Genomic DNA, 15,092 nt, shown 5'->3' on the forward strand with positions numbered 1-15,092 from the left:
AACAAACTCAAACTCATATTAATAGCACCAACTTGGGCAAGGCAACCCTGGTACACAACGCTGCTAGACCTATCAGTAGTACCCTGCATCAAATTGCCCAACAGGCCAGATCTGTTGACACAACACAACCAAAAGATCAGACACCCAGATCCAGCATCGCTGAATCTAGCAATCTGGCTCCTGAAATCCTAGAATTCGGGCACTTACAACTTACCCAAGAATGTATGGAAGTCATAAAGCAAGCCAGAAGGCCATCCACCAGGCACTGCTATGCAAGTAAATGGAAGAGGTTTGTTTGCTACTGCCATATTAATCAAATACAACCATTACACACAACTCCAGAACATGTAGTGGGTTACTTGCTTCACTTACAGAAATCTAACCTGGCTTTCTCTTCCATTAAAATACACCTTGCAGCAATATCTGCATACCTGCAGACTACCTATTCAACTTCCCTATATAAGATACCAGTCATTAAAGCATTCATGGAGGGCCTTAGGCGAATTATACCACCAAGAACACCACCTGTTCCTTCATGGAACCTAAATGTTGTCCTAACTAGACTTATGGGTCCACCTTTTGAACCCATGCACTCCTGCGACATACAGTTCCTAACCTGGAAGGTGGCATTTCTCATCGCCATTACTTCCCTACGAAGAGTAAGCGAGATTCAGGCGTTTACAATACAGGAACCTTTTATACAACTACACAAGAATAAGGTCGTCCTAAGGACCAATCCTAAATTTTTGCCAAAGGTTATTTCACCGTTCCATCTCAATCAAACAGTGGAACTTCCAGTGTTCTTTCCACAGCCAGATACCGTAGCTGAAAGGGCACTACATACATTAGATGTCAAAAGAGCATTGATGTATTACATTGACAGAACAAAAAACATCAGAAAGACTAAACAACTATTTATTGCATTTCAAAAACCTCATGCAGGAAACCCAATATCAAAACAAGGTATAGCCAGATGGATAGTTAAATGCATCCAGATCTGCTACCTTAAAGCTAAACGACAGCTGCCCATTACACCAAGGGCACACTCAACCAGGAAAAAAGGTGCTACCATGGCCTTTCTAGGAAACATCCCAATGCAAGAAATATGTAAGGCAGCCACATGGTCTACGCCTCACACATTCACCAAGCACTACTGTGTAGACGTGTTATCCGCACAACAAGCCACAGTAGGTCAAGCCGTATTAAGAACATTATTTCAAACTACTTCCACTCCTACAGGCTGATCCACCGCTTTTGGGGAGATAACTGCTTACTAGTCTATGCAAAACATGCGTATCTACAGCGACAGATGCCATCGAACTGAAAATGTCACTTACCCAGTGTACATCTGTTCGTGGCATCAGTCGCAGTAGATTTGCATGTGCCCACCCGCCTCCCCGGGAGCCTGTAGCAGTTTGGAAGTTACCTTCAACTATTTGTATATGTATCATCTCAACCTTAAGTAGGTACATACTTAGTCACTCCATTGCATGGGCACTTTTACTACAATTCAACTCCTACCTCACCCTATGCGGGGAAAAACAATCGAAGATGGAGTCGACGCCCATGCGCAATGGAGACAGAAGGAGGAGTCACTCGGTCCCGTGACTCGAAAGACTTCTTCGAAGAAAAACAACTTGTAACACTCCGGCCCAACACCAGATGGCGAGCTATTGCAAAGCATGCGAATCTACTGCGACTGATGCCACGAACAGATGTACACTGGGTAAGTGACATTTTCATTATTACTGATACTGACCCGTTCTTTTGGACCCCCTGCCATAGCTCAGTGATTCTTTGCATGCCTCTGGCGTCGGAAGAACTTGAGGGGAGATGTGAGGTCAGGGAGCCAGCACGATGCGTGGTTAAAGGATGCTGTGCCCTTCAGCAGTTCACCGAGGCAGCGTAGAGCCGTTAAACATTGTTACTTTGTTTGCTATAGGGCGAGTACGTGAACTGCACGTTTTGTGTTCCCCTTAACGAAAGTTTTCATGGCAGGTAGAAGTGCTACTAGAAGGGTAAAGAGAGAATGCCTCGTTAAACTGTTTGCCAGATTTTGTTTCTAAGCTTAGCTGTATTAAGTTGGTGTCTTCATCTGGTTGCCTTGTTGTCTCATGTCCCAGAACAAATTACAGGTCCAGAGTTGCTTTAAAGCATGTTTGCTCTGTGCAAACACCATACCTTTCAGTCCCAGCTATAATTTTGTGGTTGCTGTTTGAAAGGTTGTTTAGTCTGCAGTGTCTGGCCGCTCTGCCACTACTGGTAGGACACTATGGAAAGCAGTGCTTTAAATGGAAAAATAGAAGTGCAGGTACTCTGTAATAGAGTACCTGCTTGTTTCTGAGAAGTGCCGGTACTCTCCAATTAAAAGTATTACGTTTTTCTTGAGATATGCCGGTACTCTCCCTCTCAAAATAAAAAAGTGCTGGTACTCAGTACCGGAGAGTACCGGCCCATTTAAAGCACTGACAAAGTATGTGTGATAGCTCTTTTTTAACAGCATCTGTTGTGTAGTATAGGGAATATGTCCCCTACTTAGAGGATCAAGGTTGTTTACTCCAGTGAAATAAAACTATTTTCAGGATTCCATCCTGTGACCTGAGCAGAAAACTTTTTTTTTTTTTTTTTAAAGTCATGCTTGCATGTGTTTTCTGTGCTGTGTGCCTTGAAAGTTTACAGGAGTCATTTGTGTAACCGTTTATCGCGATTTTACAAGTATTTATATGTACTGTTTGTTTACGGTGCATTTGTACATGCATAATTTGCATGTACAGAGAATGAGTTTACACACTTCATATGAGGTATGGTGTAATGAGATGAATCGTGTGTGCAGAGCAGATGGGTGCCAGTCATTTGGCTACTGCGTGTGTTTAAATATGTCAATCTGTACGGGGCATGTGTTTGCATGAATCCTTTGTGTACTGTCCATGTGTTTAGATGCGTTTATATGAAAAGGTCTTGTATTTACATGATTGAATTCTTCATCCCTCTTGTTAACATAGTGCTCTTCTCCATCAGTTTTGTCCTCTGGCCATGCCACGGTAGGGTCAGGCTCGGATGAGTTGGTAATAGCACCCATTGAGCCTACGATTTTGAGTTCTCACAACTCTGACCTATTTTACGCACACACTGCGGATATCGTGTTCAAATAACTCTAATACTGCACTGTTGCATTGGGCTCACATTGTGATAAGTTCTGTCTGCTTGTATCATGGTGGTAGGTTGTGGATTTTATTAGAGTATATCCATACTAAGCAGTTTTCTATTTATTTGTCCTTGCAGTACTGGACGAAGCAAACAAGAATGTCACCATCTGCATCCCCAGCTTCACTCAAGGGTTAAGCCAAGAAGGGAATTTGGTTTCTGCTTTGGGCACCATTATCCTGTTCGGCTGCATTTTATATTCATGGTAAGCGAGAGCTTAGGTTTCTTTAGTTTAATGTAACTTGTGATAGGAAAATGTTGATGTGGAGTATACGCACCAATTAAATCTTAACTTTTAAACATGCTTTTCAGTGACTGCTTATGTACACTTTCAGTACTCTTATCTGGTGGCCAGGCCTGGAAGGGTTCAGCGTGAATGTTGTGTATTATTGCCTGTTTTATTTAAAAGTGGTAACATTTGCTTGTGGTAAATGGGTGACCTCCATGTTTTTGCTGCAAGGGAACAGGCCAAGTAATGGGGAAATATTTGTATTCTTTAATGGAAACATTGCTTGCTCTTTTGTTGAACAGGTACTTTTTTGGCAGTTACTCATTGGAGGAAGATTTGTTTTGGCATTGTGGCCATTTGAACCTGCTAGTGCCCCTTAGTGATGTTGCACTGTATCGGATGGGACGTAGATTTCACACCCATTAAATGTGATCACATAAACTAAACGTGTAACCCAGCATGCACCCACCACCCTTCCTACCACAGCAGGGCACATTCATTCTGGTGCTCAGGAATCTCCATCATCTGTGGCAGGAAATGGAAACTCCATGCTGGGCTGAGCTCCACACCTCCTTCAATAATTATACTTACCAAACGTCAATACATTACTGTGCAGCCTCTGCAGGCTTAAATCAACCAACTACAATTTTGCAGACACATCAGTGTACTAACAGGCAGGGGAAGACTGTGAGCAGATGTTGGGACATTTCTGGAAAATCCACTTTTTTTTCTGTATCACCCGCGATCCAAAAAGTAGCACCTCAGAATGGTTTCTTCTCTCTTTCTGGAGAATTAGACTCAAACTGTGATTTCTGCTCGGGACAGTGTCTAACCTATCCCATAGCAGGCTAGCAGGCACAAACAATTCATTTGTGAACTTTCACGCTGAAGAATGAGGCTGAGCGCACAAAGGAAAACGAGTGATGGAAGTGGTCAGAGCCAGGGCTGGAGAATTAAGAAGGTTAGCAGGAGAAGACAAGGGGACTATTTCTAGAGGAACAACACTCAACCAAGACAATAATAATCTAGAACCAGAGTTTAGACAGTGTGCAAATTGATAGGCCCATGCAGTATTTAGAACGCCTCTAAAACTACCACAGTCTTAAAAAATTAAGATTCAGCTGATTGGAACCTGATATGATGAAATGGTTAAAGAAAAGGGAACAAGGTGAAAATGCAGCCACGTTTCTTTAGTCTGATAAAAGAACATCTGACTGAAGAATGAGCCAGAGTAGGCATTGCTTCAAGAGGTATTCTAAAACATTCCGGAAATATGAGCCATTGTACAAGCAACTCGTCACATTGTATTGAAGGCTGAACTGCGTAGCAGTATCTGGTCACTGCATGAGTATTTTGGAGTCTTCAAAGCACGTTAAACATGCACTTACTTTGGGTTCAAAATACAACTGTGTGAGCAAAAATACAATCAGAAAAACAGCATAATGGTTCTCAGAGGAAACGCCTATAGAGCGAGTCCAAAGAGGGGAGCTGTAGGAGCTTACTTAACAAATTCAGATGGGATTTCATACTTGGTTTATCACAGAATTTTACTGCAACTCTTTTTGGAATTAAAGGCCAGCAGAGAAGGAAGCTCGCTCATGCAAATATGAGTACCGGCTAGTAGCACAGTTAATTAACTTCTACACATCTTCATGAAGTACAGCAGAATAGATCGCAAAACCTTCCAAAAATAGGTAACTTATTTTCTGCTCTATGCCGAGGACTCTGGACAAAGAAATTAACAATCAGAAATCTGAGTTGACGGTACAAGGCCACACAGTCTGGACCTCTCAAAAAAAAAAAAAGTTCGATGGCATCTGTCGCTGTAGATACGCATGTTTTGCAATAGCTCGCCATCTGGTGTTGGGCCGGAGTGTTACAAGTTGTTTTTCTTCGAAGAAGTCTTTCGAGTCACGGGACCGAGTGACTCCTCCTTTTGTCTCCATTGCGCATGGGCGTCGACTCCATCTTCGATTGTTTTTTTTCCGCCATCGGGTTCGGACGTGTTCCTGTCGCTCCGAGTTTCGGAACGGAAAGATAGCTAATTTCTGAAGATTTTCGTCGGTATTGTTGCGTTCGGGATCGGCGTAGTTAGATTCAACACCGCGTCGAAGGATCGAAGAGCTCCGGTGCCCTTCGGGGGTAGTTTTTTCGATCCCCCGTCGGGGCCTGGTCGGCCCGACCGCGTGCTGAAGAACGCCGATGGAACGGACCCAGTTCCGTTTCTGCCCCAAATGCCACAATAAATACCCCTATACAGACCAACACTTGGTCTGTAACCTGTGCCTGTCACCTGAGCACAGTGAAGACACCTGCGAGGCCTGTCGTGCGTTCCGGTCCCGAAAAACACTCCGAGACCGTCGAGCCAGAAGACTTCAGATGGCGTCCGCGCCGACAGCCCACCGAGAGTTCGAGGAACAAGAAGAGGAAGGTACCTTCTCGATCCAAGACTCAGACTCCGAAGGATTCGACGATACACAAACCGTGAGTAAGACGTCGAAAACCACTCAGAGGAAGATTTACAAGGCCCAGGGGACGCCACTGCCACCAGGCCATGGCTCCACCCATAAATTCGGTGACCGACCGTCGGCACCGAAAAAGGCCCAAACAGTGCCGAGATCGTCCGACTCCGGTCGAGACACCGGCACGCAGCCTTCTCGGGACCGAGAAAGTGCTGGAGACAAGCCTCGACACCGAGATGCCGGTGTAGACACGGCTCGACGCCGAGACAGCGGCCCCGAAGAAGATCGGCGCCGACAGGTTTCGGCCCCGAAAATGAAAAAAGTCACCTCGGAGCCGAAAAAGGACGCAGACAGGGTTTCTGTCCCGAAACAAACTGCAACCGACCCAGCTTCAGGCTCTTATACAGAAGAGCACTCGCTAACCTCTCAAATGCAAAAGCATAGGTTTGAGGAAGAGCTACAATCAACTGATGTGGACCATACGCAAAAGCGTATTTTCATACAGCAGGGGACAGGAAAAATAAGCACCCTTCCCCCTATTAGAAGAAAGAGAAGGTTGGAGTTCCAAACTGAACCGACAACACAACCAAAAGTGGTGAAAAGAGTTACCCCACCACCCTCTCCTCCGCCCGTGATTAACGTCTCACCAGCACAAACTCCATCACACTCCCCAGCTCACACCACCATAAGCCAGGGTGACCAAGATCAAGACGCATGGGACCTATACGACGCCCCAGTGTCAGATAACAGTCCGGAGGCATACCCTACCAAGCCATCTCCACCAGAGGACAGCACCGCGTATTCTCAAGTGGTGGCTAGAGCAGCACAATTTCACAATGTAAGCCTCCACTCAGAACAGGTCGAGGATGATTTTTTTATTCAACACACTCTCCTCCACCCACAGCTCATACCAAAGCCTGCCTATGCTCCCTGGTATGCTCCGGCACGCAAAAGAAATCTTTAAGGAGCCGGTCAAAAGTAGGGCAATCACACCAAGGGTGGAAAAAAAGTATAAGGCGCCTCCTACAGACCCGGTTTTCATCACTACACAGCTGCCACCAGACTCTGTCGTTGTAGGAGCAGCTAGGAAAAGGGCCAACTCCCACACATCTGGAGATGCACCACCCCCAGATAAAGAAAGCCGCAAGTTCGATGCAGCTGGTAAGAGTCGCAGCACAAGCTGCAAACCAGTGGCGCATCGCGAACTCCCAGGCACTACTTGCGCGCTATGACAGAGCCCATTGGGATGAGATGCAACATCTCATTGAACATCTGCCCAAGGACTTACAAAATAGGGCAAAACAAGTGGTTGAGGAGGGACAGGCCATTTCCAACAACCAGATCCGCTCCTCCATGGACGCTGCAGATACAGCTGCACGGACAATTAATACATCTGTAACTATCAGAAGGCATGCATGGCTCCGAACTTCTGGATTTAAACCAGAGATTCAACAAGCAGTTCTCAATATGCCTTTTAACGAAAAAGAACTGTTCGGTCCAGAAGTGGACACAGCGATTGAGAAACTCAAAAAAGATACGGACACTGCCAAAGCCATGGGCGCACTCTACTCCCCGCAGAGCAGAGAGAATTACAGCACATTCCGTAAAACACCCTTTAGAGGGGGGTTTCGGGGTCCGAGCACACAAGCCAGCACCTCACAAGCAACACCGTCCAGTTACCAGGGACAGTATAGAGGAGGTTTTCGGGGACAATATAGAGGAGGGCAATTCCCTAGGAATAGAGGAAGATTTCGGAGCCCCAAATCCCCTACTACTAAACAGTGACTCACATGTCACTCACCCCCTCCACACAACACCAGTGGGGGGAAGAATAAGTCATTATTACAAAGCATGGGAGGAAATCACTACAGACACTTGGGTTCTAGCAATTATCCAACATGGTTATTGCATAGAATTTCTACAATTCCCTCCAAACATACCACCAAAAGCACAAAATTTGACAAAACATCATTCCAATCTCCTGGAGATAGAAGTGCAGGCACTATTGCAAAAGAATGCAATCGAATTAGTGCCAAACACACAAATAAACACAGGAGTTTACTCACTGTACTTTCTGATACCAAAGAAGGACAAAACGCTGAGACCAATCCTAGACCTCAGAGTAGTGAACACTTTCATCAAATCAGACCACTTTCACATGGTCACACTACAAGAAGTATTGCCATTGCTAAAACTACACGACTACATGGCAACTTTAGACCTCAAGGATGCTTATTTCCATATACCAATACACCCATCGCACAGGAAATACCTAAGGTTTGTATTCAAGGGAATACATTACCAATTCAAGGTACTGCCTTTCGGATTAACAACCGCCCCAAGAGTCTTTACCAAATGTCTAGCGGTAGTCGCTGCACACATAAGAAGGCAGCAAATACATGTGTTCCCATATCTAGACGACTGGCTAATCAAGGCCCATTCGTTAATAGAGTGCTCAAATCACACAAATCATATCATACAAACCCTCTTCAAACTAGGGTTCACCGTCAACTTCACAAAATCCAAAATTCTGCCGCGCAAGGTACAACAATACCTAGGAGCCATAATAGACACATCAAAAGGAGTAGCCACTCCAAGTCCACAAAGAATTCAAAATTTCAACACCATCATACAACGCATGTATCCAACACAAAGGATACAAGCAAAGATGGTACTACAACTCCTAGGCATGATGTCTTCATGCATAGCCATTGTCCCAAACGCAAGACTGCACATGAGGCCCTTACAACAGTGCCTAGCATCACAATGGTCACAATCACAGGGTCACCTTCTAGATCTGGTGTTAATAGACAGCCAAACTTACCTCTCGCTTCTGTGGTAGAACAACATAAATTTAAACAAAGGGCGGCCTTTCCAAGACCCAGTGCCACAATACGTAATAACAACAGATGCTTCCATGACAGGGTGGGGAGCACACCTCGATCAACACAGCATACAAGGACAATGGAACGTACATCAAACAAAACTGCATATAAATCACCTAGAACTTCTAGCAGTTTTTCAAGCACTAAAAGCTTTCCAACCAATAATAGTTCACAAATACATTCTCGTCAAAACAGACAACATGACAACAATGTATTATCTAAACAAGCAAGGGGGGACGCACTCAACGCAATTGAGCCTGCTAGCACAAAAGATTTGGCGTTGGGCAATTCACAACCAAATTCGCCTAATAGCACAATTTATACCAGGGATCCAAAATCAACTTGCAGACAATCTCTCTCGAGATCACCAACAGGTCCACGAATGGGAAATTCACCCCCAAATTCTGAACACTTATTTCAAACTCTGGGGAACACCTCAGATAGACTTGTTTGCGACAAAGGAGAACGCAAAATGCCAAAACTTCGCATCCAGATACCCACACAAACAGTCCCAAGGCAATGCCCTATGGATGAACTGGTCAGGGATATTTGCTTACGCTTTTCCTCCTCTCCCTCTCCTTCCTTACCTGGTAAACAAACTCAGTCAAAGCAAACTCAAACTCATATTGATAGCACCAACTTGGGCAAGGCAACCCTGGTACACAACGCTGCTAGACCTATCAGTAGTACCCTGCATCAAATTGCCCAACAGGCCAGAACTGTTAACACAACACAACCAAAAGATCAGACACCCAGATCCAGCATCGCTGAATCTAGCAATATGGCTCCTGAACTTACCCAAGAATGTATGGAAGTCATAAAACAAGCCAGAAGGCCATCCACCAGGCACTGCTATGCAAGTAAATGGAAGAGGTTTGTTTGCTACTGCCATATTAATAAAATACAACCATTACACACAACTCCAGAACATGTAGTGGGTTACTTGCTTCACTTACAAAAATCTAACCTGGCTTTCTCTTCCATTAAAATACACCTTGCAGCAATATCTGCATACCTGCAGACTACCTATTCAACTTCCCTATATAAGATACCAGTCATTAAAGCATTCATGGAGGGCCTTAGGAGAATTATACCACCAAGAACACCACCTGTTCCTTCATGGAACCTAAATGTTGTCCTAACTAGACTTATGGGTCCACCTTTTGAACCCATGCACTCCTGCGAAATACAGTTCCTAACCTGGAAGGTGGCATTTCTCATCGCCATTACTTCCCTAAGAAGAGTAAGCGAGATTCAGGCGTTTACAATACAGGAACCTTTTATACAACTACACAAGAATAAGGTCGTCCTAAGGACCAATCCTAAATTTTTGCCAAAGGTTATTTCACCGTTCCATCTAAATCAAACAGTGGAACTTCCAGTGTTCTTTCCACAGCCAGATACCGTAGCTGAAAGGGCACTACATACATTAGATGTCAAAAGAGCATTGATGTATTACATTGACAGAACAAAGAACATCAGAAAGACTAAACAACTATTTATTGCATTTCAAAAACCTCATGCAGGAAACCCAATATCAAAACAAGGTATAGCCAGATGGATAGTTAAATGCATCCAAATCTGCTACCTTAAAGCTAAACGACAGCTGCCCATTACACCAAGGGCACACTCAACCAGAAAGAAAGGTGCTACCATGGCCTTTCTAGGAAACATCCCAATGCAAGAAATATGTAAGGCAGCCACATGGTCTACGCCTCACACATTCACCAAGCACTACTGTGTAGACGTGTTATCCGCACAACAAGCCACAGTAGGTCAAGCCGTATTAAGAACATTATTTCAGACTACTTCCACTCCTACAGGCTGATCCACCGCTTTTGGGGAGATAACTGCTTACTAGTCTATACAAAACATGCGTATCTACAGCGACAGATGCCATCGAACTGAAAATGTCACTTACCCAGTGTACATCTGTTCGTGGCATCAGTCGCAGTAGATTCGCATGTGCCCAACCGCCTCCCCGGGAGCCTGTAGCAGTTTGGAAGTTACCTTCAACTATTTGTATATGTATCATCTCAACCTTAAATAGGTGCATACTTAGTCACTCCATTGCATGGGCACTATTACTACAATTCAACTCCTACCTCACCCTCTGCGGGGAAAAACAATCGAAGATGGAGTCGACGCCCATGCGCAATGGAGACAAAAGGAGGAGTCACTCGGTCCCGTGACTCGAAAGACTTCTTCGAAGAAAAACAACTTGTAACACTCCGGCCCAACACCAGATGGCGAGCTATTGCAAAACATGCGAATCTACTGCGACTGATGCCACGAACAGATGTACACTGGGTAAGTGACATTTTCATTATGTGGTGTAAGTGGCATCAGTTGACCTTTAAATTCCAGTGTCCTTCTCTCATATTGAAACGTGTCAGTCTTTGTGACCACATCAAGGGCAGAAGCGAATGAAGAATTAAACTTATAAAGAAAAAATGAATTTAACTGTCCACTTAGAGCTCGTGTTATTTACTGCAAAATCACTAAAATACTGTTTTATAAAAAAAGTCAACTTAGAGCAACTCTTTCAAACTCATGCCATGAGTCTTAACTTGCACCTCAGAAATCTGGGGATTGATGCTACAGAGCCAACAAACACAGGTGTGATTGCAGATATTACTCTATAAAAATGCCCTTCAAAGATCATCTTGATCTTTGGTAAATGAATCCTAGAATCAAACCTAGCAGCATCGCCAAATTAACAACTTGAAATTCAAGCCACCTTGAGAGATCTCCAAAGAAAGAATGTGAAAACCCGCTGCTAAGATGAAAAAAAAATAGATATCTTGCATGGGAGTGAAAACCAATTACCCTTATAAGCAACATTCAAAGTAAGGGGCAATGCTACTATTCAGTGTTGCTCAGCTAAACCTTCTTAACACCAAAGCAATAAAAGCAGATTACAATAAATAACACACAATGCTCTGTTAATGTGCATATTATGTTAGCAGCATTTGTGTATTGCATGTCTGTACATACTTATCTGGCCACATAGTGTTCCTGATTAGGCAGCCGGACATTTAGAAGAAAGGTGGTAATTTCCTTGTATCTTTTTACATTACCAAAACAGAGGGTACTTTTCTTAAAGAAATTAAAAAAAAAAAAAAAACATGAAATGGGAAACAAAAATACTCTAGTCATTTACAATAAAAAAAATAAGCTCCCCTTTTAAAGAAAAGGCAGGGAATACACAAAAGTGTAAAAAGCAAAGCAGCATAACAACCGCCCTCTTCTTTATGCTCTATAAAGAGCCCAAATAAACAACAGGTGCCGTTCTTTTCTCCCATTCAGATCTGTGTGAGGGGAGGGGTAGGGCTGCACATGATAAGCAATGATTTTCATTCTGAATTCCTTTCTTTCCTCATTCTAACCTTGGTCTTTAAACTTTATTTTTTTTAAATAGTTTTTATGCAGTAGTCGCGAGGATGAGCACAAGTAAAGTAGTCAGCGTTGAGCAGTGTGGCAGATCCTAGACCACTCTGGTTTCAGTAGACGGTGGCAAGAGTAAACTGTTCTTCGACAGATCCTAGACCTCGGAGAATGGAAACATTCAGGATGATCACGCAACTGCCTATGGCAGTGGTTCCCAACCTGTGGTCGGGGGACCGCTAAGCCTTCTCAGGGCGTCCTCGAATGCATAGAAAATGAAAAAATATTATCAGATTAGGTCCCCAGCTTTCAGTGATGACTCAGTGGGGGTGCCTTCGGATTCCAATAATTCAGTGGGGGTCCCTGGGTTCCAGTAATGATAAAGTAGGGGTCCACAAAAGTCAAAAGGTCGGGAACCACTGGTCTATAGCAGTGGCGGCCCGTCCTTTAAGGCGGAGGGGCCACGCCCCTCCACCTTTTGCCCCCAATGAAGAGTGTGTCAGGCTGAACAAAGGTCAGCCTGACACACTCTTCATGTTCAGGTCAGGCAGCCAGGAGCAGACATGCGCAATTTGCGCAGACTCCTGGCTGCCTGAGCTGAACTTTGCTGGGCTGAGGAGGTCACGCCCATAGGAGCTGTGATATCCTCAGCCCAGCAAAGGTGGCTCGAGGCCCTCCCCTGAGTGACGAGGAAAGCGTCACCAATTGACACACTCCCTGGGCGCTTCAGTTTAAGCCCTGATGTGCCCAGGGCGAGTGTCAATCAGTGACACTTCGTCACAGAGTGGGGTGGGGTCAGCAGTCTCACTGACACCATCCCACTCTGTGACGATGCTGGGGCTGCTGCCTTCCCTCATTGACTGACCTAAGGTCAGTCAATGAGTGAAGGCAGCAGCCCCAACCCTCCTGGGACCTGGAGGCCGAAGGTAAGTGTGTGTGTGTGTGTGTGTGTGTGTGTGTGTGATGTTTCAAATTGAATGTTTGGTGCGTGTGTGCATGTTTGAATGGTATGAATGTTGTTAATGGATGTGCGTGTGTGAAAGGATGAGTGTGTGATGTTTTAAAATGAATGTTTGGTGCGTGCGTGCATGTTTGAATGGTATGAGTGTTAATGGATGTGTGTGCGTGTCTGTGTGTGAAAGAATGTGTGTGTGTGCGCTCCGCCCGCCCCCCTCCCTCCTAAAGCTGCCGCCCGCCACTGGTTTATATCGTCACAAATCCAGAAGGCAGAGTTTGTCTGTGAGGCCATAATTTCATAAAGACAAAGTTCCCGTGCTTTTGATTATGGGTGGAGTATTGACCAATCGGCGCTTTATATTTCAAGATAAATTCACCTCCTTTCTCTAAAGCCCTGAGCTCTTTTAAGGATAGTGTTAATTGAAAACAGAATACATGCTCTCCTATTCGTTAATGGTGGATTTGAACCTCCTCTGCAGAAATGGAGTACATCTCTGCATGGAAAACACAATTGAACTCTTATGTAGCTGATAATTGCAAACAAAAATACTAGTATTCCCATTGTATTGCCACTGATTTTTCCAGTTAAGTAGGAATGCGTTCCCCTGCGTTGGCAGCTTTTCTGCTGTAAATGTGTCACTACTTTAAGAAAACCAGTTACAATATTCTATGAATATTGGTGTGTTATTCTTCTCATGACATATACATATTGACTGAGTTAAAAAAAACAAACTCAATGGGAGCAGATACAGGAACACCACAGAAAGTTCAAAGAAAATTAAATGTGTCCCTACCTCAGGAACATACAGGAACCATAATGCTTCCATACATAAATGGATGATTGTCAAAATAGGGCGCAACAGAATTCCAAGGACATGATTTAAAAAAAATAAAAAAAAGTATTAGGTCTACATGATCGTAAATAACCTAGTGTTTGAGACCTATGTTTGAAGGAGGCTGGACGGCACAAACTAATGGTATGCGGGGAATTATGCTGTCTTTGTCTGAGACTACTAGGTGTACGCTGAGTATTTACTGGCCATGTATAACTTCATAGAGGGATACTTTGAAGAATCGGAATCAGGGTCATCGTTTCAGGCTGCAGGAAAGACTTTAAAAAGTACTTGTCCCACTGACACTTTGTACGATCAATAACATTCTACTCTATTTATACTATTGAAGGAGAGCTGGAGTGTACCTTTCAGTCCCTGTCCTCACTTAGAAAAATAGTTACCGATTTTAGTAATAATAATTATGCAAAATAGATGTGGAAAAAAGCCTTGAAAGAATTAATTATACTTTACTGTACTGTAACTATATTATGGTCGCATAGAAATTGAATGTAAAAATGTTAATTATTTAAGAAATTCCCAAACTCTCCTGGTTAGCTCTGTGGTTGTATTTAGGGATCTAAAATCAGATAACTACCAGTGTGATGTAGCTTAAACATTTGAGTGGCAATCTGGCCCGTTTTCATACAGGGCCACCAACCAAGACTGCATTGCAGACAATTGTGTGGCTGTGCCTCTGAGGGAGTTTGAACGGGGGAGTTGTAGGAATCATAAAGTGATAGCATTTATGTGGTTTAATTTGGAAACCCTTTGAAATCTTTTAGAAGTACTGTAGCACAAGTGAAATTTGTCACTTTAAACAAAACCTGTGTTTTAAATGAACAAAGTCAAGATGTTTGTCTTAGGCAAGCAGTATGTTTTTACTTTTAGAAGTTTGTCACTACTTGTGACACAAGGTACCTACTGGTCTTTAAATACCCCCGGCAGAGGTCACACTCCCTGGGTTGGGGTCTCTGTGAGAATGGCCTCCTGGCCATTTCCTCTCTCCTTGCTTAGTTCACATAAGCTAGAATGACAAATATGGTGGCTCAACCGTTTTTTCAGGTGTTCAATATTTTTCGAGCAAATAAAAATGAAATACTAGAATTGCTTATTTGTGGTAACATTTGAATTTTAT

The 15,092-nt window shown here is 43.8% G+C and overlaps 1 protein-coding gene across 1 annotated transcript in view; it reads left to right on the top strand.

Annotated features, from left to right (window-relative positions):
* SERINC5 (serine incorporator 5) overlaps positions 1 to 15,092 on the top strand; it is a 262,324-nt gene that overhangs the window by 233,473 nt on the left and 13,759 nt on the right. Inside the window, exon 8 of the mRNA XM_069223153.1 lies at positions 3,283 to 3,409. Coding sequence (XP_069079254.1) covers positions 3,283 to 3,409 — 127 coding nt within the window. The remainder of the gene's footprint in view (positions 1 to 3,282; positions 3,410 to 15,092) is intronic.

The sequence above is a fragment of the Pleurodeles waltl genome, chromosome 1_1 (assembly GCF_031143425.1).
Source record: "Pleurodeles waltl isolate 20211129_DDA chromosome 1_1, aPleWal1.hap1.20221129, whole genome shotgun sequence".
In the NCBI taxonomy this organism is placed as follows: domain Eukaryota; kingdom Metazoa; phylum Chordata; class Amphibia; order Caudata; family Salamandridae; genus Pleurodeles; species Pleurodeles waltl.